This window comes from Brassica napus, chromosome A9 (genome assembly GCF_020379485.1).
Source record: "Brassica napus cultivar Da-Ae chromosome A9, Da-Ae, whole genome shotgun sequence".
Classification (NCBI taxonomy): Eukaryota; Viridiplantae; Streptophyta; class Magnoliopsida; order Brassicales; family Brassicaceae; genus Brassica; species Brassica napus.
The window spans coordinates 41,144,621-41,172,399 of NC_063442.1; the positions used below are offsets into that span (position 1 = coordinate 41,144,621).

General features: G+C 37.1%; 8 protein-coding genes across 12 annotated transcripts; 5 read left to right on the top strand and 3 right to left on the bottom strand.

Annotated features, from left to right (window-relative positions):
- The first annotated feature begins 222 nt into the window (after positions 1–222).
- On the top strand, positions 223–3,223 carry LOC106416057 (serine/arginine-rich splicing factor SR45). The gene is made up of 12 exons (XM_048741682.1): positions 223–494; positions 581–646; positions 764–855; positions 1,058–1,104; positions 1,177–1,257; positions 1,353–1,524; positions 1,604–1,823; positions 1,895–1,960; positions 2,057–2,170; positions 2,431–2,497; positions 2,598–2,662; positions 3,005–3,223. Exons 1-12 carry the CDS (start codon positions 322–324, stop codon positions 3,072–3,074), a joined length of 1,233 nt encoding a protein of 410 aa, XP_048597639.1. The 5' UTR covers positions 223–321; the 3' UTR covers positions 3,075–3,223.
- Positions 3,224–3,313: 90 nt separating this feature from the next.
- Positions 3,314–4,607, bottom strand: LOC106416059 (DNA polymerase zeta processivity subunit). Its single transcript, XM_013856894.3, has 5 exons — positions 4,505–4,607; positions 4,344–4,424; positions 4,146–4,258; positions 3,794–3,983; positions 3,314–3,690 (listed from the first exon to the last, which is right to left on the bottom strand). The coding sequence occupies exons 1-5, from the start codon at positions 4,533–4,535 to the stop codon at positions 3,479–3,481; spliced, it is 627 nt and encodes a 208-aa protein (XP_013712348.2). The 5' UTR covers positions 4,536–4,607; the 3' UTR covers positions 3,314–3,478.
- Positions 4,528–7,610, top strand: LOC106415989 (UDP-glycosyltransferase TURAN-like). Of its 5 annotated transcripts, XM_048741681.1 has the most exons (17): positions 4,528–4,637; positions 4,724–4,801; positions 4,945–5,053; positions 5,153–5,186; positions 5,265–5,320; positions 5,421–5,558; positions 5,637–5,785; positions 5,870–5,959; positions 6,042–6,108; positions 6,197–6,260; positions 6,335–6,440; positions 6,521–6,663; positions 6,728–6,900; positions 6,988–7,040; positions 7,119–7,194; positions 7,278–7,406; positions 7,485–7,610. In XM_048741681.1, the coding sequence occupies exons 1-17, from the start codon at positions 4,528–4,530 to the stop codon at positions 7,506–7,508; spliced, it is 1,599 nt and encodes a 532-aa protein (XP_048597638.1). In that variant the 3' UTR covers positions 7,509–7,610. The 5 variants fall into 5 exon arrangements, with proteins under 5 accessions (XP_048597638.1, XP_013712263.2, XP_013712265.2 ...); XM_013856809.3 differs by having other exon boundaries at positions 4,627–4,801; positions 4,903–5,053; XM_013856811.3 differs by having other exon boundaries at positions 4,627–4,801; positions 4,903–5,053; positions 5,442–5,558.
- A 449-nt stretch (positions 7,611–8,059) lies between these two features.
- Positions 8,060–10,072, bottom strand: LOC106415990 (post-GPI attachment to proteins factor 3-like). The gene is made up of 5 exons (XM_013856813.3): positions 9,970–10,072; positions 9,522–9,622; positions 8,888–9,334; positions 8,629–8,816; positions 8,060–8,548 (listed from the first exon to the last, which is right to left on the bottom strand). Exons 2-5 carry the CDS (start codon positions 9,620–9,622, stop codon positions 8,250–8,252), a joined length of 1,035 nt encoding a protein of 344 aa, XP_013712267.2. The 5' UTR covers positions 9,970–10,072; the 3' UTR covers positions 8,060–8,249.
- Positions 10,073–10,220: 148 nt separating this feature from the next.
- On the top strand, positions 10,221–14,524 carry LOC106414445 (LOB domain-containing protein 3). The gene is made up of 2 exons (XM_013855108.3): positions 10,221–13,031; positions 13,754–14,524. Exons 1-2 carry the CDS (start codon positions 12,852–12,854, stop codon positions 14,066–14,068), a joined length of 495 nt encoding a protein of 164 aa, XP_013710562.1. The 5' UTR covers positions 10,221–12,851; the 3' UTR covers positions 14,069–14,524.
- Positions 14,525–16,118: 1,594 nt separating this feature from the next.
- LOC111200638 lies at positions 16,119–17,080 on the top strand. Its single transcript, XM_048741683.1, has one exon. The coding sequence runs from the start codon at positions 16,565–16,567 to the stop codon at positions 16,970–16,972; it is 408 nt and encodes a 135-aa protein (XP_048597640.1). The 5' UTR covers positions 16,119–16,564; the 3' UTR covers positions 16,973–17,080.
- A 4,603-nt stretch (positions 17,081–21,683) lies between these two features.
- Positions 21,684–22,472, top strand: LOC106414038 (auxin-responsive protein SAUR41-like). The gene has a single exon (XM_013854754.3). The coding sequence runs from the start codon at positions 21,946–21,948 to the stop codon at positions 22,384–22,386; it is 441 nt and encodes a 146-aa protein (XP_013710208.1). The 5' UTR covers positions 21,684–21,945; the 3' UTR covers positions 22,387–22,472.
- Positions 22,473–25,632: 3,160 nt separating this feature from the next.
- LOC106413911 lies at positions 25,633–26,820 on the bottom strand. The gene is made up of 2 exons (XM_013854642.3): positions 26,500–26,820; positions 25,633–26,344 (listed from the first exon to the last, which is right to left on the bottom strand). Exons 1-2 carry the CDS (start codon positions 26,716–26,718, stop codon positions 25,829–25,831), a joined length of 735 nt encoding a protein of 244 aa, XP_013710096.1. The 5' UTR covers positions 26,719–26,820; the 3' UTR covers positions 25,633–25,828.
- Between the last annotated feature and the right edge of the window lie 959 nt (positions 26,821–27,779).

The window sequence follows — 27,779 nt, forward strand, 5'->3', positions numbered from 1 at the left end:
TAGTTGGCGGTTTGGGATAAATGTACACAAACCTATACACTATATATATTATGTAGAAATTCATTTAAATCTATATTTAATTTTGAAAACAAACCCGCGCTTTTAAGCGCGGATCAAAATCTAGTACCATATTTAAAAGCCATCAAAAGTGATACATGGCCTTATAAGCTAAAAGGCCTTTTAAAATAAAACCCACCCACGAATCTTTCTATTGGACCAAACAATTTTTCTTTTCACAGTCTCCCCTCTTAACTTTTATCCGCTAGGGTTTTGAAGCAGCGAGAGAGAGGTTTCTTTCGCCTTCGCTCGATTATCGCGCCCATGGCGAAACCAAGCCGTGGCCGTCGTTCTCCTTCCGCCTCCGGATCCTCATCTCGTTCCAGCTCCAGATCTCGTTCCCGCTCCGGTTCGAGTCGGTCGAGGTCTCTTTCTTCTTCGTCTCCTTCCCGTAGCGTCAGCTCAGGGAGCCGCAGCCCTCCTCGTCGCGGCAAAAGGTTAGGGTTTCTTCCTCACCTCTGGATTTGGTAATGTTGCTCCTTTTAGGAAGTGGATTGAGTCCAAATCTGGTTAATCTTTATAGTTCCGCTGGGGCTGCTAGGCGAGGTCGCTCTCCTCCTCCTCCAAAAGGAGCCTCTTCACCCTCTAAGTAGGTCTAGTTAGAATGTTTGACATTGAACATTAACATCTTTCTTTTATCTCTCCCTGTAAAGAAAGATGTTGAGGCTTACTTTTGCTGACTTTACAATCGAATTATAAATTTCAGGAAAGCTACTACGCCTATTCAGGAATCACTTGTTCTCCATGTTGATTGTCTTAGCAGGAATGTGAACGAAGGCCATCTGAAAGAGATATTTGGTATGTGGATTGTTCTTTCGTATCCCTTCTTCCTCTGATTTAGTTACATGGTAACTGTGTACACCAGAGCTGATGATCTCAACTAAGATCAGTAGTATATTGGTCTTGGATAGTCGCTGGCATTATGGTTGTTGTATTTTGCTTGGCTTCAAGTTATATCTTCACACTGTGTGTTTATAATGGCTTTTTGTCGTATTTTTAGGAAACTTTGGTGAAGTTGTGCACGTAGAACTTGCGATGGACCGAGCTGTAAGTTGCTAGTTCGCCTTTTCTCTGTTGTTTCTGGCATTACTTGTTCCTAACTTGTTCTCACATTAACAGGTTAATCTTCCAAAAGGATATGCTTATGTTGAGTTCAAAGCAAGATCTGATGCTGAGAAAGCTCAACTGTCTATGGATGGTGTATGTCTCTCTTCAAATATGAACTGCACTATGTTATTATCTCAACATGTTATCTGAGAAGATTTATGCATGCATCTTTTGTTTACTTAACGCAGGGTCAAATTGATGGAAATTTTGTGAAAGCGAAGTTCACTCTACCACCGCGTCAGAAAGTTCCTCTACCTCCACCTCCTAAACCTGTTTCTAGTGCACCAAAAGGAGAGGCTCCAAAATCTGATAATGCCAGTGCTGATATTGAGAAAGATGGGCCCAAGCGTCCAAGAGAGAGTATGTTTTTTGTAATTTTTGTATTGTTGTATATATGCTTCATATGGTGTTAATGATTATTACCAATATATGTGATTAGCTTCTCCGCTACGGAAAACGTCACTTTCTCCAAGAAGGCGATCACCACTGCCTAGGAGAGGCGCATCACCTAGGAGATTGCCTGTTTCTTCTCCTCGCCGGAGGCCTAGCTCTCCTATCCGCCGTCGCGGTGATACGCCACCTAGACGCAGGGCAGGATCGCCGTTTAGAGGCCGTTCTCCATCTTCTCCCCCTCCAAGACGACAAAGATCTCCTCCAAGGTTAGCTGTGGTAGCATTTGTTTTGTATGGTGTTTTCAGAATCAATAGACTCACCTTTTGTATGTCGATAGGGGCTCCCCTAGAAGAATCCGTGGCAGTCCTGTTCGAAGACGGTCTCCTCCTCCTCTAAGGCGGAGGTAAGTCTATGAGTTACACAAATTACGCTCCTAGTGATTGTAGTATAGGAATTAAAGGTGTCACTGTGTAAATATTTTGAATTGGCCATGTTTCAGGTCACCTCCAAGAAGGCTACGCAGTCCCCCCAGAAGATCTCCTATCCGCAGACGTAGCCGATCCCCAATTCGTAGGCCTGTTCGCTCTCGTTCAAGGTCCATCTCACCCCGCAGGTATGTCTTTGATATCTCCTGGATTTTATTTGGTTGCAGTTGCATAGCTAAGATAGTGCATATGATGATATAAGAGCCATGCCATGGTTTTTTAGATTTTGCATAATTTACGCGTATACTTCAAGTTATACTGTGTGTTATCCTTGTAAGTAGGTTTGTTACATATTGGTTCATAGAGACGTTTACACCAAATATGAACAAGTTATATAGATCTATGTGGAGTCTGCAATTGGTGTAAAAGTGTCTTTGTTTGTAAGCAGGGGAAGAGGTCCAGCTGGGAGACGTGGGAGGTCATCTTCTTACTCTAGTTCGCCTAGTCCCAGAAGGGTAAGGGTTTGTTGAAGATCCCTTTTTACTTATAAAAATGTTGATGCCTTTGCTTAGATATGTGTTTTGACTTTCTGTGTGCGTTTATTAAAACTTACAGGTTCCTAGGAAGATCTCAAGGAGCCGCAGTCCTAGGAAGATTTCAAGGAGCCGCAGTCCGAAGAGGTAAAAAGACTTTCTTCGCTTAACACATGTCCAAAACAATTGAGTCTGCACTCTGTCGCATGCATTAGTATAAAAATGCTCGACTGTGAGCCCAACATCTGATGGGAGATATATAGTAGGAACGGACGCTTATAAATGATTGACTTGATAACTATAGAACTCCACGTGATTGATATTGAAGATCAATAATAGTATATGCAGTGGTGATAATCTTGGATATGGTAGTTAATTAGATTGTGATGAAGAACGGACAAAAGGAGTTGGTTGAAATAATCTGTACATGTTTTAGCCCACACTGTCTACTAATCTTATAGAATGGACTTGTTGTTGCGTAATGTGTAGGCCACTGAGAGGAAAAAGAAGCAGCAGTAACAGCAGCAGTAGCAGCTCACCGCCTCCTCGCAAAACATAATGTAATAAATCTCCATTCATCATGTCTCTGTAGAAGTTTCACCAGTAACCAAATGAGAGTTGTGGCTATAATGTTGGATGTTTCTCCAGTGATTTGGATTTCAGTAGTCTTATTTTATGAGTTATGATGACCACAGACTTTGATTTTTATATCACTCGTGTTATAAAGAAGCTTAAGAGAAGATGAAAAGTAATAAATGGAGAAAAGCGATCTTGTTGGGGCTCAAGTATTCCTCGTTATTCCATAAGAATTGACTTGATTTTCTAAAATCGTAACAATATACTTTTCTCCTTAGCGTTCTGCTGAGACGATACAAAACAGTTATGCATCAGGATTGAGAAAACGGGTCCACTGAGGCCCCAAAGCTCATCATTTCATACAATCGAGATCTGTAAGCTAAGACATCACAGGGCTTGACAAGGTTGTGTTTCAGACAAACTAGGGTGTTCCAAGTAAAGTTGCAAGCAGAGTGGTTCGCTGTTCAGGGACTTGACGGGCGTAATAACTGGCGGTTTCATCCACTGCTTTGTATCTGTTGGAATCCATAGCTCACCTTCTTTGCTTGAACCCACGTCAGGAAGTGACCTTAGATAAGCCGTTACCTCCCATCTACAATCTGTATAGAGTAGGCAAAAAGTTAAAAAGCTTTGGAACATAATAACATCGTTGTAAGATGTGACATCTAGGAAGTAAAATAGTGGAGCTAGAGATCCATTTACTGGGAGGAAGAGGCTTGACAAGGGGGTTTGCGACGGAAAGCTTGACTAAGAAGGACCTAAGCGCAAATTCCAGTTGATTCTCCTCTACTGAAGCAGCGGAAGACAGGTTAATGGTAAGCTTGAAGATGAACCTCTCCACAGGAACATTATCACTACTGAAAAAGATGACTGCTACTCTTTCAACAAGACCCTGCTTACAAACATTGTTCAAAGCGTCATTCTACAATGACCATATGTATGTTACCAAATAATTTCTGGAAAGAAAGGCAGATCTTGGAGGTGGGTTTTCTTCAGTGGTGGAAATAAAAAAGAATATGCTAAATTGCTAGTGTTTTCATTGACATACACTAACCTTTTGGATAAAAGGAAGTAAACCAGAAGCAGCAGAGTGAATATAGTCGCGTAGCTCAGGATGCCTTGCTCTTTGCACCACCACATTCATATATCTCCTCCTTTCAAACGCCGCTTCACAAACTCACAAGACCATGTAAATTCAACAACCGTATTAAATAACACACAATTCACAGCTGTTTGCATATATCTTACTCACCAGATGGGTAAAAGCCTTTGAGGAAAACAATCATTGTGATGGCTACTTCCAAAAACTCCACCAGAGTACGAGCAACTTCTCCTGAAAGCAGGAGATGAGACAAAGCCTCACTCAATCATCATACATATTCATAATAGTTAAATCTGAAACCAGAAAGTTACCTGTCTGACTATCATTATCCTTCATGTTCATCAGCGTCTCACAATCGCAAGTTGCTCGATTAGCCGTCGACGGGGGGCTCGCCGTGAACCTGAACTCCTCCTCGTTTCGTTTAACAACTCACGCGACAAACACGTGACTCTTTAATTATAATGGGCTTTTAGTTCGTGAGCCCATTTAATTACTTCTCGGGCCTAAGTTTATGTTTTTTTTTTCATTAGTGAATCTCTCTCTCCTCCACCTTGTCGGAAAAGTTTTTGCCCGGAGCACCGTAGACGGAATCTGGGAGATACCGTAAGGTTTGATCTTCTTTTCTGAACTCGTCTTCTTCTGTATCTCTTACAATTTCTATTTGAATTCGCATTTAAAGTGTTGATTTGGTAGTTTTTTCGTTGATTAGTAACAGAGCCTGAGCTCGATAAAGTTGTAATATTTAACTTAGAGAAGAGGATACGATGAGGGGGAAGAGAGGAAGAGCTTGTGTAGTGGTACTTGGAGATCTTGGTCGAAGTCCTCGTATGCAGTATCACGCTCTTTCTCTTGCTCGTCAGGTTCATCTCTCAATTTGATCACGTTATCTCTCAATTCAGTTCTTCTATTTGGTTGAATCAGTTTCGAACTCATTAGCTTGATTGTATCATAAACTGCAGGCGTCGTTTCAAGTGGACATTGTTGCATACGGAGGTAAAGATTCAAACTTTTAGTGTGTGTTCTTGTGACTAATAATTGCATTGTTTGAATGCTTTTAGTTTTCATCATTAGGTTCTATACCACATGAAGCTGTTTTAAAGCATCCATCAATCCACATTCATACCATGGTACTCTTCTTGGATCAACTCATCAAACATATAAACTACTAGAATAATTTAATGTAGATTCATCATCATCATCTGTTCTTCTACGTTTTGGATACCATAGGCACAGCCTCGGTTCATTCAGCTCTTGCCGAAGATGCTTTACCCTGTAACGCTCTTGCTCAAGGCATTTATCCAGTTTACAATGCTTTTCTGGTTTCTTTTCGTTAAAGTACCAGCACCTGACCTTTTCTTGGTTCAGGTAAAGTCTTTGTTCTTTTCACTTTTGGAATTTTCTAGCTTCTTCTTGCTATTACTTAAAGAGAGTTGTTTTCTGCAGAATCCTCCGTCAGTTCCAACACTCGTCGCTGTTAAGTGGGCGAGTTCATGGAGGCGTGCAGCGTTTGTTGTAGATTGGCATAACTTTGGATATACATTGCTGGCATTGTCCTTGGGAAGGAACAACGTCTTTGTATCTTTATACCGCTGGTAAGTATATATACAACCTTTTTATAATGGCTCTAAACTATTGATAGCTCTAAGGTTGAATTGATTATCTTTTGCATGCTTTAGGATTGAGAAGTATTACGGAAAGATGGCAACAGGTTCGCTATGTGTGACAAAAGCAATGCAGCATGAACTTGAACAGAATTGGGAAGTGAGGTGAGATCAAATCATAACTAACCAGTATAAAACTTATGTGATTCTAATTTTGTATGCTATAATGTTCTGAATTGAAACACAGAGCCAAAGTTTTATATGATCAGCCTCCTGAGTTTTTCCGCCCTGCTTTGCTTGAAGAAAGGCACGAGGTTTAGCTGGTCTTTTCTTCCTTTTTAGATTAGCTTTATCAATAACTTCCACTCTGAGGGTATCTGAAACTTTGGTTTACTTCCTTAGTTGTTTTGCCGAGTGAAGAAAGATCTTTGCCATCCATCTGGTGTCTATGACTTCATTAGTAGAGGTATCTCCTTGAAATTAATACTCCATGTTTCGATTACTTTTGAGCTGATACCAAATCTTTTAATTCAAATTTAGAGTTGGAGAATCAAGTGCTTGACGAAACCCTTTTTACTACCAAAACTAATGCTGACATCTTGCTGAAACAAAACAGACCAGCTCTTGTTGTGAGCAGCACAAGCTGGTGAGGACACATCATCATTCTTCTTTCACTTGTGGTATCATCTTCCCATGACATTGAATACTAGAATATGAACTTTGCAGGACCCCTGATGAAAATTTTGGTATCCTATTGGACGCCGCAGTGATGTATGATCGGCGCGTTGCTGCAAGATCGAAAGGAAGTGATACAGCCGAAATTTCAGAAGAGCAGGACCTTTATCCCAACTTGTTGTTCATCATTACAGGTAAAGATAATAATATTTCGCTGTTTCTGTTTTTGATCATGAGATTTTTACATTGTCCATGAAGGGAAAGGACCTGAAAAGGAGATGTACGAGGAGAAAATCAAAAGATTGAACCTCAAACATGTGGCATTCCGCACAATGTGGCTCGCAGCTGAAGATTACCCATTGCTTTTAGGTTCTGCAGATCTCGGTGTTTGCTTACACACTTCCTCGTCTGGTTTAGACCTTCCCATGAAGGTAATAAGTCCATTATGATTAGAGCTCATATGTGCTAATAAGGTTAAGTCTTAAGAGTGGTTTTCCAATTTGTGAACTGCGTTTCAGGTTGTTGATATGTTTGGATGTGGCCTACCAGTTTGCTCAGTTTCCTACTCATGGTAAATAATGAGCGACTTAACATTACTTTCGTGAACAAAGACTATAATAACGTTATTAAACCTTAAACAATCGTGAAGCATTCAAGAACTCGTTAAGGATGGGCAGAACGGACTCTTGTTTTCATCTTCGTCGGAATTAGCAGATCAGTTACTGGTAAGTAGTAACTCATTGTCTCTCTGTAAAGACACGTTTTAACCTAGCTAACACCAGTAATACTCTTATATTATCTGCAACAGGTCCTCTTCAAAGGCTTTCCAGGGAACTGCGATGCACTAATGTCGCTTAAAGCGGGTGCAATGGAGACTGGTTCTTCAGGTCGATGGGCTACAGAGTGGGAAGATTGTGCAAAACCTTTGATTACTCAGGTAAAATCCTTAAACTCTCTCATTATCTAAGACGCATATACTTTCGTTGAACTGCTTCTCATAACATGATCCATGCAGGTGGTGTCTCAAAATGAGGATTGATTAAGAGAAAAGTCAAAGCTGGGCTTGAGAATTTATTCACACAACTTTTGTAGAATCAGAATTTGTCAACACAATCATATATATCACAAGATTTTATCATAATATTAACAAAAGTCTCGAGTCCAAAAAGATTAGCATAAGCGTGTGTATGAATGAGAAACTAATATCATATACTTTCGTTGAACTGCTTCTCATAACATGATCCATGCAGGTGGTGTCTCAAAATGAGGATTGATTAAGAGAAAAGTCAAAGCTGGGCTTGAGAATTTATTCACACAACTTTTGTAGAATCAGAATTTGTCAACACAATCATATATATCACAAGATTTTATCATAATATTAACAAAAGTCTCGAGTCCAAAAAGATTAGCATAAGCGTGTGTATGAATGAGAAACTAATATCATATACTTTCGTTGAACTGCTTCTCATAACATGATCCATGCAGGTGGTGTCTCAAAATGAGGATTGATTAAGAGAAAAGTCAAAGCTGGGCTTGAGAATTTATTCACACAACTTTTGTAGAATCAGAATTTGTCAACACAATCATATATATCACAAGATTTTATCATAATATTAACAAAAGTCTCGAGTCCAAAAAGATTAGCATAAGCGTGTGTATGAATGAGAAACTAATATCAAATCTCAATTGACCAAAAGTAAGGACGGCCAAGACAAATCTCTGAATAAAAACATTGGAAATAAAAACTCAAGAAACCTCTGCATCTGTCAGACAAATAAGCTTACTTAGCCTTTGTCTTAGATTTCTTGAGAAGACTAGAAGTTCTGAACTCAGCATCGTCTCTAATAAAGCTCCACCAGAGAACAGTTAGAGGAATGGTTGCAGCATGCCAAATGGAGTGAGCATCGAAGTAGCCTTCATATGGAGGAAAGTCATATATCTCCAAAAGCATAGCTAAGCCTGAAGCTATCACCACCATCCAAAGTTTCCAGTTAGAAGGATGTCTAGAGACAGCAGCCCATCTTGCCCATAGGAGAAGCTGAGCGACTCCCATGGCCACACACACAATCATGTTCCAACCTGTAAACAACATTGTATTCACCAAGAATGTGAGAAAGAAAAATCATATTGAATTGGTTTCAGAAGAGTTTGCAGTGTACCATAGTCGAGCTTGTAGAAGTTAATATACAGTATGTGAGTGGTGACAAAAGCTAGCACTGGAGCAGATACCATGACTCTTGCAGCCTCTACCCGAACATCAAACGTTCTCAAGATGGATACAATGAGTGAGAATCCGATAACCGCTATTGCAGACGAGTAGTCCAACCTCTCAGTGATGTCAACATCCCTGAGAAAACCATACAGACAGCTCACCACAAGATTGTGGATGATAAAAAGTAATGTGTAGATGATTATTACCGAGTGTGGAAAACCGCACTCCAGAACCAAGAGTTCATTGACAAGAAACCGTAGATATGCCACAAACCGACGTACTCATAGTACGCCGTCTTATCTTCTCTGAGAGGCAACTTATAGTAAAGTGCAATGAAGAAGGAGATCCAGCCGTGGAAATGCATCGCTAGGTTGAGAACAGAGAAAGCAACAGAAGCAGGCTCCTGAATCCCAAGGAGACGCTTGAAAGGCCATTTACCATGATACTTGAGTGGGGGTTGACCGAGAGTTTCGCGTTCTTTCTCTCTATTAACCATACAGTGGTAACGGCAATCACCTTGGCATCCCCACTTTTGCCATTGTAGGTACAGAGGCTCTTGTGTGTACCATGGACCAGTGTTGGATGAAGAGTTGCACTGAGGAAAGCATAGTTGTCCAACGCAGCCGCTTACCTCGCATTCTCCAACACATGCCCTGATACAAATAATTGCCAGATAAATTCATAAATGTGCATTAGCCAAGATGCTAGCTACTCCTACCAAAACCCAAGCTCATGATAGAAACTTAAAGAACAAACAAGCTACCTTGAAGATTACTCTAACAATACAAAGCAAGATAGATAAGCTTTGTACGAATCCTAAGGAAGCTGAAAAAGACAAACCTGTAGTTTGGATCGGCATCGCCAAGACTAGCATAGGAAACACTGAGAAGGCATTGAAGCAGTAGTAGTAGTGACAGAGGTTTCCAGTAACACAATGCCATCTGAACAAAAGGAAGAGATCATTCTGGTTAATGAAATTTTGAAATTTCTCAAATTTCAAAATAATTCGAACTCGAAAGACTTTTCAGAATCTCTTCGTTAAAGGATGAAACTTTCACTTTGTGTGACGAAAACCCAACAGTATCCATGGTGCTACTTTATAATCTAATCCTACACTTTCCAGATTCGATCAGGTTTATCGAAAAATTCATAAATTTAAGCAAGCTCAGAACACAAAAGCCCACACAGAGATCTAGTAGTTACGCGGGAGATATATAGAGATAACCGAACAGATAGAATCAACAAAAAAAAAAGCTAGAAAAAGAGCAGATCAGATAGAACATAATACCTCCGTGTCCGTCAGAGAGTCTGGTGGTCTTGGCAACAAAAGAGAACCACAATAGATATCGAGGAAGGAGAAACAAAAAAAAAACACGTGTTTTACTTTTCATTTAAGCAAAACGACGCGTTTTCTATGTTTTCTTTTTTTTTTTTCTTATCGAACAGAGATTTTACTTTGTCAACGAGATCTTTTATGTCATTTTTTTACAACAATAATAACTAAACTAAGATCTTACCAACTCAGAAAACCAAACCGATAAGATGGAATCAACATAAAATACAGCTGAATGAGAACTCCGACACCTCGTATAAGTTTGTCCGCAACTAGATTAATTGCTTTTGGTATACGTTGAATTCTTACTACGTCGAAACTCTTCCAAGTGTGTAACAAAAGCTGGTCATTCGTCAGATAAAGACATTATCTTTACTAATTGAGAATAGTCTGTTACAAAAATTACGTCTGAAAATCAAAGATCTCATGCACTTTATAACTCATATCAAAGCTTCAGATTCTACGTTCCGTATTTATGTCATTTTCTCCTATATATTTATTATCTAGGGGATGAAAAATAATATATTCTTTGAAACTAGTATTGTATATCTTTACGTAAAAAGTATAACTCTATAAACCACTAGATTCCAAACAACTTTATTTTCTATTCAGAATTTATTTTTTCTTTTATAATAAGTTGGACGTAGTGTACAATATCACCATTTCATCAAAAGAATCCTATTTGGAAAGCAGAGAGAGAAAGCAGATCTGGTTTTGGGTCCGGCGTACGGCCGGCGCGTGAGCGTTCGTGCCGTCGCCGGAGCCCATTTTCTTTAGGTTAAAATCGTTTCCCGACTTCTTTTTCACCTCCTCTTCCTATTCGTTTTGTCGGAGCTCTGTCCAGTTCCAAACCGGAGTGGTCAACTCGGGGAGTGAACAGATCCACGCGGTGGCGCGGTGGCTGGAGTAACGATGCGACTGGGTGAAGGGTGAGGTGGGGTGATGTCGGTTTGTCAGATTAGGGTTTCCCGGGAGGTGGAGGCTCCTTCAGATCCATCGCCGCCGGTCTAGTTTCCGGGAGGCGGAGGCTTCGTTAGCTCCGCTTTCGCCGGCTTCGGTTTCCGGGGGGTGAAGGCGGTCTTTGCCTTGCGCCGCCGGCTTTTAGTCCCCTAGGTTTGTTAGGGTTTTGTTTTTATCTTTGGTTTTTGCGGTTTCAGTTTGGTCTAGTTGGAGGAGTTCGCGTCGAAAGCCGTTCGAAGCTCTCCGTTGTTGAAGGTGTGGTTCTGCCGGCGAAGCTTTCTTCCCAGTTCCGGTGACGAAAGGAGGCGGATGAGATCTCGGGTTACCGATTGATCTATCCACTATTGGGAACTCGCGGTTGGAAGTGTTTGCGGCGATGAGGCTTGGTAGCCAGTGAGTTACGGTTCTTCCGGTGGATCGTCGGTTTGATCACCGGGGATGGCTGGAAACGGGGGCACGCCGTGAGCGAACGGAGGCACCGTTTTTAGTTTTCTCTAGGGTTTCGTTTGGTGGGCCTTGGGCCTTTTTGTTGTAATTCTGGGCTTGGCCCTTTTAGTAATAATATCAACTCTTGACGGAAAAAAAAAGACGTAGGTAATAATATCAACTCCAAAACAGAAGATATCTACATCTGGCAGCCTCTCCCTTCAGGTACTTACTCAACGCGATCAGGCTACTATGCGGCCGCGATGAGGAAGAGTGAACAAAGACCACCAATCCAAGGACCCTTTGATTGGATAAAAGATGTCTGGTCTGCACCCTGCTCACCAAAGATGAGAATATTCATGTGGTCAGCGATACAGAGAGCGTTACCTTTAGGAGAACAATTACAACAAAGAGGAATCCGAGCTGATGCGTTGTGCCATAAGTGCAAAGGAGTTGAGTCAGCAATGCATACCTTTTTTCGATGCCCTTTCTCACAAGAGGTATGGAACCTGATCCCCCTCAAACATGTAGTTCACTTAGCTACAGGAAGCAGCTTCAGAGACGCTATTGTGGCCTTCCGACAAGCAGTCTGCCTTCCACCAACAGGAGTTTCAAACAACATCCTTCCATGGATCTGCTGGGCAATCTGGACAGCTAGAAACCTTGCAATCTTTGAGAACAGAACCCTATCAGCAATGGAAGTAGCAACCAAAGGAATCAGGTTAGCTAGAGAATGGAATATGGCACAAGACAAAAAGAAAGCCACAAAGAATACTCCACCTCGCCTCCATAGACCTCCTCGTGCTTCGGTATCGCCAGCAGTGCTAACGATCGGCAAATCAGACGCGGCTTTTGATAATAGATCGCATCGAGCATGACTCGCATGGAATTTCACAGATTCAGCAGGAACTATGATCATCCAAGGTTCCAGGATCCAGGACTCCATCGGATCTCCGCTAATAGCTGAAGCCCTGGCCCTTCGATCTGCAATCCTCTCAGCGGTGAACAGTGAGGTTACACACCTCAAAATGTTCTCTGACAACTCAACGCTCGTTCGAGCCATCACCAACGACACGCAGGCCTCGGAAATCTTTGGTATCGTAAAGGATATCCAACAGATGACCTCTGCTTTTGTCGAGATATCGTTTTCTCATCTTCCTCGTTTACAAAACATTGATGCCGATCTTTTGGCAAAACAGATTCTGCGTTTATCTCTGTAATGGACCCGTTAACGGGCTGACTTGGGCCTGAGGCCAGTTTCTTTAATTTTAATGAATGTGTCACAAAAAAAAAGCAAATCTAATGGCTTGTTACTTTTAGATTGGACCTAAAAGAATATTCATGTCGTAGTTTCTATTTTTCTCTATATAAACACAGTCCCAGTTTATTCTCTGAAGCCTTCCTCTCTTCTTAATCAATTGCTTTCAAGTCTCAGAAACTCTTTCTTCTAAATGAGACAAAAGGGTCACAGACACGGAGGAGCAGTGTCACCTTGTGCCGGATGTAAGCTTCTTCGGAGAAAATGTGTGAAAGATTGCGTCTTTGCTCCATATTTTCCGGCTAAAGAGCCTTACAAATTTGTCATTGTCCACAAGATCTTTGGTGCTAGTAATGTCAATAAGATGTTGCAGGTAAAATTTCACTTTTCTCTTTTGTTAAGTTACGTTGCTGTTTTAATTTATGACCGGGAATATAGTTTTATGAATATGAAACATTATTGTATAAACATGTACATATAAACTGACCAAGGCTTATGGCTGATGGTTCCTTCTTGCTGCAATCGGTCGCAATGGTTTAAATAGTGTCACGGAATAATTTAAAAAATTTAGATTTAAGTTATTAAACCCTTTAATTTGAAAGTGTAGGGTCACTTTCTAGCTTTGATATTTTCTTTTTTTAAACAAGAAAAAAAAGAATAGTGTACGAAGTCACTTTCTAGTTTCTATCAAAAGTCTATATTGCATATGTCATGTTAAAAGGCAGTATCATGACATTATTGCTTCTTATTTGTTATCTTATGACTAGTTTATAACGCGGTGATTAATTTATGTATATCTATAACCTCTTACTGTTTTCTACTGTTAACATACAGATGTCATTTACGAAATCATTACAAACAAACAACACGCATAATGTGTTTCAAACAGATGTTTACTACATATATAGTGACATTATGTAGTGCAAAATCATTTGATTCATCATTAAACATTTCAAAAGGAAAACGCCATCGATAATTTTATCTGATTAAGAGAATCAAAACCCTAAAACAACATGTTTTCAATGTCTATTAATATCAGACAAGACCAAGTAAAATATTATTAATGTCCTCAGTAAACCGATTTAACGATCGTAGGTGTTGTCGGGGAACCACCGGAGCGACTCCGTAAATTTGTTGGTGTACGAGGCCAACGCCAGGGTACAAGATCCTGTGTACGGATGTGTAGGAACAATTTCGTCATTACACAGACAACTCGAAACTCTCCAAACTCAGCTAGCTTTTGCTCAGGCCGAACTGGTTCATCTGAAGACGCTCCACCATGTTGACACTAGATCGCCGCCGTATATGGCAAGTAGCATTACTTTCCCCACGATCAAAGACTTCTCCAGTGACGTCAACATGACTTTTATGTACGATAATGGTGCCGGCGAGTCCCTTTGGTCGTGCTAGCTTTTCCCTGATCTATCCATGCAATAGTTAAAAAGGGCAAAAAAATAATCAGATTATAGCCAATTTATAGGCTATACTAATGAACGTAATAAGTATATATATATTAAAAAAAAACAAATTAGCTGCATGGAAGAGCTAGTAACAACTAAAGAAATAAGATTATAAACTTTATTTATGTGTTGAACAAAAACAAAAACTTTATTTATGTATGTCTTCTTTTGAGGATTTTTTTTCTTAACTAATGTTGGGAAAGTTAATAGAAAAGAGAGAGGCATATTAATGTAACATATATGATATAGACTAGTAGACTAGTAGACTACATAAGTTAATGTTTTACAAACTCATGATTTATAACTCTGAAAGAACAATATGCTATGCAAGTCTATAACTATGTTAATCTATACAATTTGAATACTATTATGTGATCATTTAAAGCAAATGCCACAAGGACCACGGTTTTTTACCTCTCGGTTTGCTTCTGAGCATTGAGTTCCTTGATGTTAGCTAAGAAGGCATAAGCGGCTCCTAAGAATGATAGATGACAAAGAAAATCAACAATTTGAAACTGTGGCTGATGTAAAACCAATACTAATTAAGAAATAACAACGAAGACTCAGACGCACCTGGCTTGCCTGACGAACTCCTTACCGTCCATCCAAGGTGTACGGTTCCTAGATGGAGAATTTGCAGCTCATGATTGCTGACTTGAAGGGTACCAGATTGTTGTCTTTGTGGTTTGGAGGGAAAATTGGCTCTGTATCTTTTTCATGTCTCTATTTTGAAGTCTTCTTGTCCCGATTTCAAATAAAAACTAACTTTTAATTACTTCTCCCTCCAAACCAGAGAAACTTTTGATTACTTTATTGTAGACTCTATGGTTTCTGAAAATTATTTTTATTTTTATTTCTAAAACTAAAAAATAATGTAGTGCGGTTTTGGTCCTACATTACCAAACTACAAAATTGACAAATACTGCCTTGAGTTTGCATTTATTATGTGTTATTAAATATTCCATGTTGGCCTATTGGAAAATATATAAACATAAAAAAAAAAAAAAAAAAAATCTCTCTCTCTAGAAAAGCTCTCTTCCATCTCTAGCCAGCCTCCGCCGTTAAATAGTGCTCCGGCCGACGGAGTGGGCTTTCACAGCCACCGTCGGTCCGGTTTTTTCCTTTTTTCATCTTTTCTATGCTTGCCTTTGTGTGTGGAAGAGGGATCTTGATCTCGGCTCTCATGATAGGTCTTTGACTCCGGGATGTTTTTGAGGCTCCTATGGCTCTATCGTCGCCGGCATATGACTCCGGGGGGCGGAGGTTATCTAAACTCTGCGCCGCGGCTCTATAGTGTGCATGAGGTTTGGTTGATGTTCCCGGGCTACTTTCTGTGTGTGAACTGTTTCGGATGAGATCTCAACATTTGTTGATTGATGCTCTCCGTTAATGAAGTGAAGGAGATGAAGATGAATACGGGTTTGGTTATGGATCTTGTAATCTTGTGATTGGTGGCGGTGTGGCTTTGGCTGAAATATCGACGAGGTTCGATGAAGCTCTCCGTGGAAAGGAGGCCTGCCGCTGAGGATGCATGTGATGTTGCAGAAGATTTCCGGGGTGGTTCTGATGAAGCGCCGCTTTGGTTTCCGGCGTTGGGGAAGATGATAGGGTTTGGCGACATGTGTTCTTTTCGTTGTTGAGAAGTCAATACGTGTCTTTGACGTGTGTGTTTTGGTTGGGCACTTGGACTTTTGGTCTTGGTTTTATTATGGGCCCGACTTTTAGTTTTTGGTGTAATATTGTAGTGGGCTTTGTACTTTGATCATGGTTTTTATAAAATTATCATTAGATGGAAAAAAAAAAATATAAACATAAAAATCCTAGACACTGTTATTGCAATAGTTAAAGGCTTCTCATTTTCTGGTTACAAGTTGAGATGTCACATCTATGCAGTTGAGCGGAATCTCCCAACACGTGTATAAATACATATTAATACCGTATCTACGTATGTCCAATTTTCTTAAATGTACAAAACTCAACCGGTTTTTGCCGGTTTGCATTAAATATTTATACGTTAAAATATACTCTAAATTGGAGCCTACTTGTCAGATTGATCTATCTTGTCGTGTGGTGAAACTCACAATCATAAAGCCTACTAATCTCCTTTATTTCCTGGTAAGTGGTAAACCGGAGTATATACTAAACATATGAGACTAAAGTATCGGTTAATATAGCTGGTAACTCAGGGAACCAAGTTTACAAAAAAAGAATAAAAACTCGGGGAACCAGGGACTCTATATAAATAATTAAATATAGTTTAACGGTTTAACGGTTCAAGAAAAAAAGTTTAACGGTTTAGATTTTATTGGTTTTCAAATTTTAGAAGATTGGTGTCCAACTATCCATATTAAAAACGGGTATACCCGGTTTATCTAGCAGCTATCGTGTTTGCCTACAAGGCTTTTAGCATTCACTGCATGTCTGGACCAGAGTGGTTTCTTCGAGTATGTCTGTGTGCGTATACACAGATACACGTACATGCAATTACATACACACATGTGTAGTATATATACACACATCTAGATGCAAAGAAAAAACATCACCATCTTCTGATCAATTATCTTTTGCTACTCGAAATAGACCCAAAGAAAAAATGTACTGTCTCCAAGTTGCAGCTTATCACTTGTTCTTCAACGCATCCCGGTTGTGTTATCTTCTCGCTTTGCTTATCTTTGTTTTTCTCAGATTATTTTATATTTTCCATGATATATCAGTTGTTAATCACGTCGGCGACTCCGGAACGGCGGCGTTTCGGGCTATTACTGATACAAAACAAGTTCATGGAGAGTTGAATGTAACTTTCTCTGGTGTTTTCTTAGGATCTCTAATCCAAGATATTGCTACTAATGTTTAATGTTTTCTAGCTAATGTTTTTTCGAGGACATGTTTTCTCGTTATGTATTATTCATGCACTTGCATATATGTTTAACGATGAATTCCTAGTCTTGATCTCTATAGTTCATTATTTTATTATAAAGCTTTAGTTTAATCCATTCTTTTATGAGTATAATTTTTCAGTTTGACTGCATGTTGTAGCGTAGTACTAGTAGCTATACCGTCGTGTCTATTAAGTCCGCTTCTAATTGCGTTAGTTTGAGGACGGAACATAGATTTAATTCGGTTCGATAGAGTCACTAAATACAGTATTCATATTGATTAGTTCACGGCGGGCAGATACAATAATATAGTATAATGCTTTTAGTTTATATATCATCGTTTACTAAGTATAATTAGCTTATACAATAAAAAATGAACACGGAAGTGACGGCTCCGTTCAAAAATATTGGGCCCTTGATCTTTTCAGAGGCCCAAAGTAAATTAAATTATTTCGGGCCCAACCGACAGGCCTCGCTGTTTATCATTCTTTTTTTTTTGTTAATAAAGGCAGATTTTAAGATATTTGTCCCTTGTAAATAAAACTGTATGTTCGATGTAGTACAAAAAAAAAACTGTCTGTTCGATACGAGATTGCTCCATAGTCCGTACGGAAGTAAGGAAAAAGGAGGACAGGCAGAGAGTTGGTGGGTCACACTCTGACTGTATGTATAAATGACCGTACAACCTAACCCACCTGCCACTCTTTAATACCTTTAATGACACGTCACTGAAATAGGTATTATATTATTTGATTTAGATTTTAGGAGTAAACTTGTATTTTCCATTTCGCTCTTTCAATTGAACCCATCCACTAGAGAAATCGATTGTTTTGTGCGTATGGACATATAAACAATATAGAAATTGTTGGAAAAAGAAACAATATACAAATAGTTGAAAATTCGTAAATGACAAATATATATAGCTACTAGGATCGTTAAACATGTCCTTTTAGTTTGTTTTGTTTTTTTCTGTAAACATGCCGTTTAGTTAATGTAACATTTAATTAAAGAACAAAACAGGACGCAAAGGGACAGGAGTGCCGTGGACAACTTGTCTAGTGACTCCGAATTTGGATGTTGTTCTGTTTCATATATAAATGTTTGATTACGCCTCGATGTTTTTATATGATTGTACCTATTTGAGTTTTTTTTTTTTTAAGAAGAAGTTGTATGTTTGATACATGCGAATAACGTTTACCAGACAAGAATTGGTATTGTATATCTAGACGAACAATATGAGTATGAAATGTTGAGGAACATCAATGAATTTTGTCGGCAAAGCAAAATATAAATAAAAATTTTAAATTATAAATAAAATAAAATGTTTAACAGGAAAAAATCCTGAAAATTCAAATAATCGACAAAAACGAAGAGCTATTTTCTGGATCCAAATTTCAATTATGTACTATTGTCTTTGACGTTTTGGTCTATTTGTAATAGTAGTATTTAAGAACGTTGGACATAAACTACCCGCGGAGTTTTCGTCCAACCATCTTTAATCTATTTGCCGATTTACTTTTTAAAACAAACAAAGCCCCGAATTAAAAATATTTCATTAGTTATTACACTAAACTACCAACCTCATAAATGAAGGGTTCAAAACATTTCATATTTCTTTCAACTCTGACATGATGATGTAAGGAGAACTTGCTACTCATACTCAATTTTGATGCTCTAAATTTCAGTAGCTCAAATGTCTAATCTAATTAGTAGTATTAATAATATACATAACGACGTAATATTATTAATATGTTCAAAAGTGATAAGACTTTTTGTCATCTAAAACATAACGATTCTGTGACAAATTTTATATAAGCAAATATAAATATAGTTTTAACAAGTAATTTTAACTATTCCACAAAAAAACTACATTAAGTCAAAACCTATTTTATATAATAATCAACGAATTGAATCAATTTATATTACTTTGGAAATCTTTCTTTAAATTTTTTTGATTAAATATAGAAGTTATATCATTTGAACAGTAAATTTTGTAAAAGCATTAACCAGTTATTTAGTTAAATGGTAGACCAAAAAAAATTCACAAAAATAGCATTTTATATCATACTAGCTAGCAACAAACACAGTAAACCAGTAACATGCTTTTTAAGTTTCCACAACAAGTAATAATGGTTACTCTCTTGACTTTGTATGGTTTAAATTTTACCAATCTTTCTATTTATATGATTTGATTTTGAGGTAGTGTTTATCAAAAGAAAAGGATATAGTTAACCTTTTTAAAAAAATTAGAAAATATTCTAAATTTATAACAAAATTAATAAATACTAAGGCTACAAATTATAGTTCCAAAGGTTTAACAATAGAACTATTATCCCTCAAAAAAATAACTATCCGGCTTATTTTTGATTAAGATGTTTTAGATCATCTGCAGCGTTATCGACTTGTGTCAATTATGCTGAAAAAGGCCCTGTTCGAAACTATGCTAGGCGCTAGTCGGACGATGATTCCAGGCCTAGCGAGTTACCGAAAAATCGGGGATTAATCAGGGTATACGTGGGAACTAGTTTTTATTATTATTATATTTAAATTAAATATATAATATAAATATATTAGAATGTAATAGTTTTTTGTATATTATTGAAGTTTTAATTTATTGGTTTAACAAAAGTTATTGTTAATGTCATATTTTTATTTTTTTATTAAAATAATGTTTATATATGCGTCAGTATATGTACATACGTCAAAGGACGTTGTGGTCTATTGGCGTTTGATGTTGTCAGCGTCTTAAGAGGTACAGGGATCAATCTACCGATAGAGTGTTTTTAATTAATTTTTTTTTTTTAAAAAGCACCTATGAAACAAAGTTCCACATCGGTTAAACATAAGGAGGGGTAATACTGAAGACGCCTATAAATACTCATTTAGAGTTGCCACCATTATAACTTGCAATTGGGTTTCCATAAACCTGTTGTAAGCCCAACTAGATTTTGACCCGCACGCCCGTGCGGATGTATTTTTTAAAAAAATATGATGCTATTTGATTTTTATGTCACTATTTAGGGTTGGTCAAAAAACTCGAATTCGAAGAATTGAACCGATCCCAATCCGAATAAGTAGTACTAAATCTGAACCGGAATTGATTAAATATCCGAATTATTCAAAATTTTGGTATTTGAAGAACTGAAATCTGACCCGATCCGAACCGACGTATTTTGGGTATCCAAAATAGATTTATATACTTATATATATTAATTATTTTTAGATTTAATATATATAAAAACATCCAGAATATATATGATGTAAATATATACAAATAATCAAACATAAATACTTAAATATATGATGTAAACATGTAAACTTTTAAGTTCACTTAAATACTTGAAAATATGATGTAAACTTCTAAGTTCGCTTAAATACTTATATATATGATGTAAAATTTTAAGTTCGCTTAAATACTTGAAAATATATACAGATAATCAAACATAAATATCTTAAATAGTTAAGATATACTCAAAACTCCAAAAATACTTAAATTATTATTAATTCTCTATCCAAATATTTAAACCAAACCTATTTAAATTGGTTATCCAAATCCGAACCAAATCCTCAAAGATCTGAACTGAACACGAAATCCCAAAAAGACCCGAAAATGAACCCGAACGCCCACCCCTAATCACTATTACATATATATCATATATGTGTCATCATAGGTTACAAAATATGTGTTATCATATAATTAATCGTATTTTATACGTACCATCAAATAAATTTTCTTATAATTAATAATATTTTATACATACAATCATATAAATAATCACATATATTATATTTTAAAATTTAATGTAAAATATAAAAACCATAATTTAAGTTGGTGTTTGAAATTGGGCTTTGTATTGTATTTTTCTTATATATATTGAAAATATTTTTATAATAGTTATTAGAAAATATGTTAGTAAAAATCAAATTTTGAATAAATATATATATATATATATATATATATATATATATATATATATATATTTGAATAAATTTTTGATATAAATCAATTTTAAATTATTATTTTGATTTGAATATATTATATATCAAATAACATAGACCCATTACTTTTTAATATAATGTAATGGACTTCCAATTTTTAGTAGCATAAGCCCATTATTATTTTTCCTAACTTACTATTATCCATGTTTCCAAACAGTATTATTTTTGTAACTACTATTCATATTGCCAAACAATCTCAATGTGTACTTCAACTTTAATAATATAGATAGTTCAATTTTTTTTTTAGTTTTAAGCATCTAAGACTGGTAATATTATGCGGTCAACGCGGTGCTGTGACCGATCAGGTCATAATCGCGGCGATTGGACTCTGAGCAATGCCTAAGCGGTCGCCTAAGCGGCTAGGCGGCCGCGTTTTCTAACAGGGGAAAAAGGTAAGAGCACCATTATCGCATCACTTTTTGCGTCTCTAAAGGGGTGGGGGGCCCATGTTTTAGAAAAAACCGTATGCAAAGTGGGCAGAATAAGAGACGTTTGCTGTGTGTGTTTTGAACTGTTCGCGGGCCCCACCGACACGTGGCGGCCCGCGATTGGTTCGAATTTTAATTTTTTTTTTTTTTTTTTTAAATTAGAAAAAAAGAAAAGTTAAAAAAATAAGAAACCTTTATAGGGTATATGGGATAAAGATGGTCTAATGGATATTTGTAAGAGTACGTATATATGAAGCTTTAGAATGTAAATAAATTAATAGATAAGTTTAACTTATCAGTAAACAAAACATAATATTAATAGTATTATTTTTCTGCAAGTTAAATTTCGTGGGTTGTACCTGGCAAGTACTGCCTATGTACTCTCACAGTTATGCTTTCGTCATCATCTTTCCATGTCTTTTCTCTCTATATATAACCCTCTTTTCTAGTTTTCTTACTCTCTCTCTCTCTCTCTCTGGTTTTGAACTTCATCGCTCTTCAAACCGTCGGAGAAAACAATAAAGATGAAACATCTAATCCGCCGCCTCTCTCGCGTTGCCGACTTAGCCTCCGAGTTCTCCTTCCGCCGATCCACCTCCTCCTCCTTACGCATCCGCCGCGGTCACCATCGTCTCCACATGCAACCGCCGTGGTCCATTTGTCAGGCGAGACGAGTCAACACCGTCCCCGCCGGTCACGTACCCGTCTACGTCGGCGAAGAGATGGAGAGGTTCGTGGTGAGCGCGGAGCTCCTGAACCATCCTGTCTTCGTGGGACTGCTCAACAGATCCGCTCAGGAGTACGGCTACGCTCAGAAAGGAGTCCTCCACATCCCCTGCCATGTCATCGTTTTCGAGCGCGTGGTGGAAACGCTCCGGTCGGGTTACAACGAGCCCGGGGAGATGCAGGAGCTCGTCGCGTCGTTGCTCTCAGGCGATGAGCTGTTACCTGGAACTACAGAGTAGCTCTGATAAGAATCCAAACGGCAAACTATGCTTTTCCTCAGATTATGTAAATAACTAAATATATACAAATTTTTATTTTTCTTTTATTTCTTAAGAGTATTGAGATTCTTCTAGTGTTGTCAACATCTGTCTTAGCTGTGATCGAGAAACTGAATTTTCGATAAAACCGAACCGAGACTGAAACTGCAGAAATAAAAGTATACATGAAAAAAAAAAAAAAAAGAGAAAACCAAAGAAACGTGGGTTCCCATACGTTTCACCGTTTGGTTTAACAAACTCAATTATACTAAATTGCACGTTTCGGGTTATACATAAGTGTCATAAGTGTATAACCTTTACCAAGAAACGTAAGATTTCAGACATTTACGACGGTAAACTTGGAATCCGAAATCTTGAGTTCAACTTTGCACTTATCAAACAAATTAAGTAGGAACATTCAACTCTTAAACGTTTGGTCTAGTGAGTAAGCTTGCATGTTTTGTTTTGTATTTTTCGAAAATCTGTTAATAAAGTATAGACGAAAAATAATACTGCGACACCATAGTATATCGGGTTTTAAAAAATTGTTGTACATGCAGTAGTACCTTCGAGGACACCCGACAAGAAGAAAGAGTAGAAACAACAGGTGTTTCTTTTGTAACAGAAGAGTATATAAATGCTTTTTGGATGTTTTATGTAATTCGTAGTGTTGTAAACACATTGTTGCTATCGGAATTTATATTCATGTATGGAAAAATATATAGAAAAGTCGTTGAAAATAAAATAATATCAGAAGTAAAAAGTCAATTCAAACCTCGTATAACAACTGGAGCAATAAGAACAGTTTTAGAAAGCATCGTTAGATTTTGATTACATGGATCAGAATTGCACGGTGTGTGACATTTTCTATTTTTTGGGCATTGTGTGGTGTTGGACTATTTGCCGGAAAATTGAGATGTATACTTTTTCATTTTTATATCCATAAATCAGCAAGATTTCATTGACGTGTTAATCAACATTGGTTTGAAGGAAGGTTGAGTTGGCAAATTTTATTGCACATGTGTTTCTTTATTTCGTATGATGATTGGGAAATTTAATTAAGAGTTAACGAGTTCGCATGAAGTAAAATATACTACTCCCTCTGTTTTTAAATGTAGGTAGTTTTAGCAAAAAGAGTTTGTTTCACAATATAAGTAGTTTACATATTTCAATGTACCTTTTTCATTTATTGGATATTGTGTGACCAATAAAATAATATTAAGTTTTTTATAATTGATTGAATTAATTGATTAAATGATATATTTTTTTAGATAACAACTTTCTAAGTATTTGTGCTTTTAAGTAAAACTACTTATAATTAAAAACAGAGGGAGTATAAATTACCGCTGGCATTCTTATAACCAGTATATCAACTATTGTATATAGATTCACTGAATCCTCAAAATAATAATTTATACTACTGCGAGCTTATATATCATTTTTATATATGGGTGTATAAACTATGAAGCACCAGCAAGGTTACAACAGTGGAGAAGTTAAAACCGCTTTGACAGATAACAACAGATTGAAGACGCATAAATAAATATAAACTGATGGACTTTTGTCAGTAGAAAACACACAGAAAAAGCAACGTGTTGGGCTTGGGGCGCCTATGAAGATAATCCGAAAATTTAGATGGGTCACAATTACTTCGTAAGCTAATGTCAGAGATATATAAAAAGAGCAACGTCATGTGAGCTAAATTCTGAATAGGGATTTTGCCCGAATATGGTTAACAAGAAAGTTATTCTAAGTTTCCATTTTTAGAAACATAAATATGTAACTAGTGAACTTTCACCATATGATGCGAAAGAAACCTGTTGTAATAATAAAAAATAATACTAAAACGAGTGTCCCTGATCTATATAGCAGTGTTTTGAGGCTTAAAAGCTGAGCCACCAATGACATAGCTCGATGCCTATGTTTGCTATTGCTAAGTTATTTGAACTTGGACAACGGCCAAGTAGCATCCGAGTTTGACAAAGGCAGCAGATGAATTATATAGCATCCATAATCTTTGAGTAATTTATTTGCTAATCATTCCCTTTTTGGAACGGTACTAGGTCGAACTAATTAACACATTCGAAGTTTCAGTAGGTAATTAAGAATCGCAACCTAACTGATAACTTTCAAGAAATTTATAAAGCGGATATGATGTTAATATTACGCCTTAAAGTTGAGGAAATTGGGACAGTTGATTAAGTAAAATCATATTCTCTTCAATTCTCCTAAGAGGGAGGCTGCATTTTACTTTTGACTCGTAATGCAATTGTTCCTTAAGGATACAACAATAAACTAACTCAACAACAATGTTGTTAAGACACTAGTTGACAACTTGGTATTTAATTTATGAGAAGTCAGTATCCAATTAATCAAAAAGAACTGCTTATTTGGTTTAGATATTGCTGTGGTCTAGTGTTTCGAAAAAATGTTGCTGGCTCAATAAATACATTGGAGTTTTTAATAATTCGATAAAGACAAATACCAACCAAAACGTATAAACACCGTATTCCTTCCGGAATGTGTTAAATGAAATAGTTACTATACGAGATATCTACTGTACGTCCCTACTCAAAGTAATAAAGTAGTTGCTTATATAATTTCTTACGATCTACTTTATGAATACATTTATTTTCAGAATATGACTTAGTTTCTCATAGACTTCTCCAATGTAATGAAGATAAATATTTGAAAACGACTCTCGTCACAAATAAAAACGGAATGAAATAAATGTATTTATATGTATGTGTGTGTGACTGTGTGTGCATGCATGAACATGCATCGTTTGCCTATGGAATGAAGCAAAATAAGGTCAGCGAAACTTTAATGACTCGTCGTTCCACTTAAATTCGCATTTATTCGTCAGTTACGCCTGCAGTAAACGCGTCATACTCCACTTTAACTTCTTCATTGGAAACAAAATACACTAATTAAAAAAGTAGAAATAGTACGGCGTATTAATTAATTTTCGTAAATCATATGGTTTCCTTATAGTTATTAATCCAGCACCAAGAAGTGTACCTGATATTTTAATAATCGGTTGCGATGAACTAAAAGAAGTAAACGTATACATCTTCAACTAACTTCGAACTAACATATGACTTTGGGCCTTTCCTTTGACAAAAATAAACACTTAATTTAATAACCTCTACGTTTATTAAAGATGCGGAATAAGCAGGAGTAGAGTTATGCAACAAATATTATCATAATATGAGTGCAGCTAGATTAAATATAATTAAACATATTGACCAAATAATCGATTTAACATGATGTCAAAATAATAAAAAATCGATTTAACATTTTGGTACCTCTTTAGAGTGACTTAAACAAGATAAACAAAGCAATTTTATTAACACCCATTATTTTCAGTTAAACCCCTGATTTACCTATGATTTACAGAACTTGAATCTACGATATAAAAATATCAAATAGATATGTTGAGATCAATTTTAGTTTTTTTCATGGCTGCCAAAGGAACAAACGAGTTACACCTAGGGCACTTCGGATTGTTCTTCATCACCAATACATACGATAAGCACCCTGGACATCCAACCGCCACCGGAGACGACGCTTCTGCGGTTAGATCGCAAACGCCATCTTCTGGCGATTTGCGTTTCTTTATCATCTCGGATGATTCTTTCCCCACCCTCTCCAGAGCTGACTTCACCTTGTCGAGTGTGCAAACACTCTGGAAACTCGAACTCGACGATGGTAAAGAGAGAGAAGAAGAAGAAGAAGGTGGTGATGAAGAAGGGACTAGCTTCAATTCAAGACTTGCGTCGTCGAAGAGACTTAACAATGGTCTTTCCGGAGGCTTACTTGAAACCGGTGGATAATTTAAATCTTGAAACCTTGGAACAGTTTGGTTGGATTGGTCTGAACGACGGAGATGAGTAGAGGAGCTCGTTGAGTTGCATTGTTGAAGATACACTTTCCCTGACTGTCATAAAAAACCATTAAATATCAGATTAATTGTTACAATTTACAAACAACTACAACACAAACATTCAATGTTTTAAACTTTCCACACATCTATTTGAAACGTTCAGAGAGCATTAAATAAAAACAAATTATAGAGAAAGCAAAGCAACGAACCTTCAAGTCGAGACGCTTTTCCCAGCCGTTGGGGACTTTCAGGTCAAGATCAAGCTCCAGATCATGATCATGATCGTCTCCTCCACAACCGGCGCTTCCGAGGAGATCACGAGTCATTAGCGCCACCGATGATCCCGGTCCGGAGGAATCCTTTGCCGTCATGCGATCGTCGTTGTACCTACCTAGTATCCGTACGATATAGCTTACGTCAGCAGTCATAGCAGAAAGCAGAGACAGACAGAGAGAGAGAGTTATGGGGACTGTAGGCAGAGAGAGAGTTATATAGATGGAGACAACATCTAAGACGAAGGAAAAAAAGAGTCTCGAGTTAACGTGGCCAGTTATAGCAAATTTAAAGCCAGTCACTTTATTTCATTTATTCTTAGAAAATACCCATACTAATAATACTACTTAGTATGATGGTGTAAGTTATGATTTTATTTGCATGACAATTTATTTACGTTATGCAAATAATTTTGTTTGTTTTCACCGTGAAAGATCCAACTTGATGTATAATTAACAACTTGGAGTTACGAACAAATTCATGCATAAGCATGCAAGGCTAGGTACTGGTAACCATGTACCAAAGCAACAGTAATGCTCTTGGACAGTTCACGATTTTAATATTTTTTGATGATCTACATTAAAGTATGTTTATTGCAGGTCTTTTAAAATGAAGTTTATATCGTAATATAAGATATGGTTTTTTAATTTTTAATTTAAAAAAACTAAGAGATGTTTTTTATGTCTCTTATTTAAGAAACGTCTTTTAGTTTTTTTAGTTAAAAATTAAGAAATCATATTTTATTTTATGATAAAAACATCAACCTAAAAAACCTGTAATAAACATGTTCTCCTGTATTTTACCTCCCAGTACAACTAAATGGATAAATAAATAGATTATGGAGGGAGAAATTCAAGGAGGAAGGAAACACAAAGTGTAATAAATGCGAAGAAAAACGCATTTATGTGCATGGAAACTCCACGTAGATTCAGCTTCTCTGATTTACATATTTACCCCCTTTGTTCCTTCTCACTTATCATATTTCCAAGTCCAAAATTTGAAATTTCACACTTAATCAATTAACTACGCATTGATGAGTAGACATCGGAGTATATGTTTAATGCAGTTTCGTCTTCTGCTGTATTGGGCACGTCAAAAATATTTAATGAAGTAGGTATTGCTATGAATGTAGTACTGAGATTAAACCAGCATTGGTATTATGATCAATTCTATTGGTTAAAGTATTTATTCCTGCGAGTTTCGAAAATCTTATTAC

Excerpts from the sequence above, each read along its gene's own strand:
- LOC106416057 (XM_048741682.1), top strand. The coding sequence starts at position 322 with ATGGCGAAACCAAGCCGTGGCCGTCGTTCTCCTTCCGCCTCCGGATCC. Across the intron at positions 2,171-2,430 it reads AGGTCCATCTCACCCCGCAG|GGGAAGAGGTCCAGCTGGGA; the intron begins GTATGTCTTTGA and ends GTTTGTAAGCAG. Across the intron at positions 2,498-2,597 it reads GTTCGCCTAGTCCCAGAAGG|GTTCCTAGGAAGATCTCAAG; the intron begins GTAAGGGTTTGT and ends TAAAACTTACAG.
- LOC106415989 (XM_048741681.1), top strand. The coding sequence starts at position 4,528 with ATGTTCATCAGCGTCTCACAATCGCAAGTTGCTCGATTAGCCGTCGAC. Across the intron at positions 5,054-5,152 it reads CTCTTTCTCTTGCTCGTCAG|GCGTCGTTTCAAGTGGACAT; the intron begins GTTCATCTCTCA and ends CATAAACTGCAG. Across the intron at positions 6,109-6,196 it reads TGCTTGAAGAAAGGCACGAG|TTGTTTTGCCGAGTGAAGAA; the intron begins GTTTAGCTGGTC and ends TTACTTCCTTAG.
- LOC106416059 (XM_013856894.3), bottom strand. The coding sequence starts at position 4,535 with ATGAACATGAAGGATAATGATAGTCAGACAG. Across the intron at positions 4,259-4,343 it reads CAAAGGCTTTTACCCATCTG|CGGCGTTTGAAAGGAGGAGA; the intron begins GTGAGTAAGATA and ends GAGTTTGTGAAG. Across the intron at positions 3,691-3,793 it reads TGTCAAGCCTCTTCCTCCCA|ATTGTAGATGGGAGGTAACG; the intron begins GTAAATGGATCT and ends TACTCTATACAG.
- LOC106415990 (XM_013856813.3), bottom strand. The coding sequence starts at position 9,622 with ATGGCATTGTGTTACTGGAAACCTCTGTCACTACTACTACTGCTTCAA. Across the intron at positions 8,817-8,887 it reads AGTGCGGTTTTCCACACTCG|GGATGTTGACATCACTGAGA; the intron begins GTAATAATCATC and ends TGGTTTTCTCAG. Across the intron at positions 8,549-8,628 it reads CTTCTACAAGCTCGACTATG|GTTGGAACATGATTGTGTGT; the intron begins GTACACTGCAAA and ends TGTTGTTTACAG.
- LOC106414445 (XM_013855108.3), top strand. The coding sequence starts at position 12,852 with ATGAGACAAAAGGGTCACAGACACGGAGGAGCAGTGTCACCTTGTGCC. Across the intron at positions 13,032-13,753 it reads ATGTCAATAAGATGTTGCAG|GTGTTGTCGGGGAACCACCG; the intron begins GTAAAATTTCAC and ends TAACGATCGTAG.
- LOC111200638 (XM_048741683.1), top strand. The coding sequence starts at position 16,565 with ATGTCTGTGTGCGTATACACAGATACACGTACATGCAATTACATACAC.
- LOC106414038 (XM_013854754.3), top strand. The coding sequence starts at position 21,946 with ATGAAACATCTAATCCGCCGCCTCTCTCGCGTTGCCGACTTAGCCTCC.
- LOC106413911 (XM_013854642.3), bottom strand. The coding sequence starts at position 26,718 with ATGACTGCTGACGTAAGCTATATCGTACGGATACTAGGTAGGTACAAC. Across the intron at positions 26,345-26,499 it reads AAAAGCGTCTCGACTTGAAG|TCAGGGAAAGTGTATCTTCA; the intron begins GTTCGTTGCTTT and ends TTTTTATGACAG.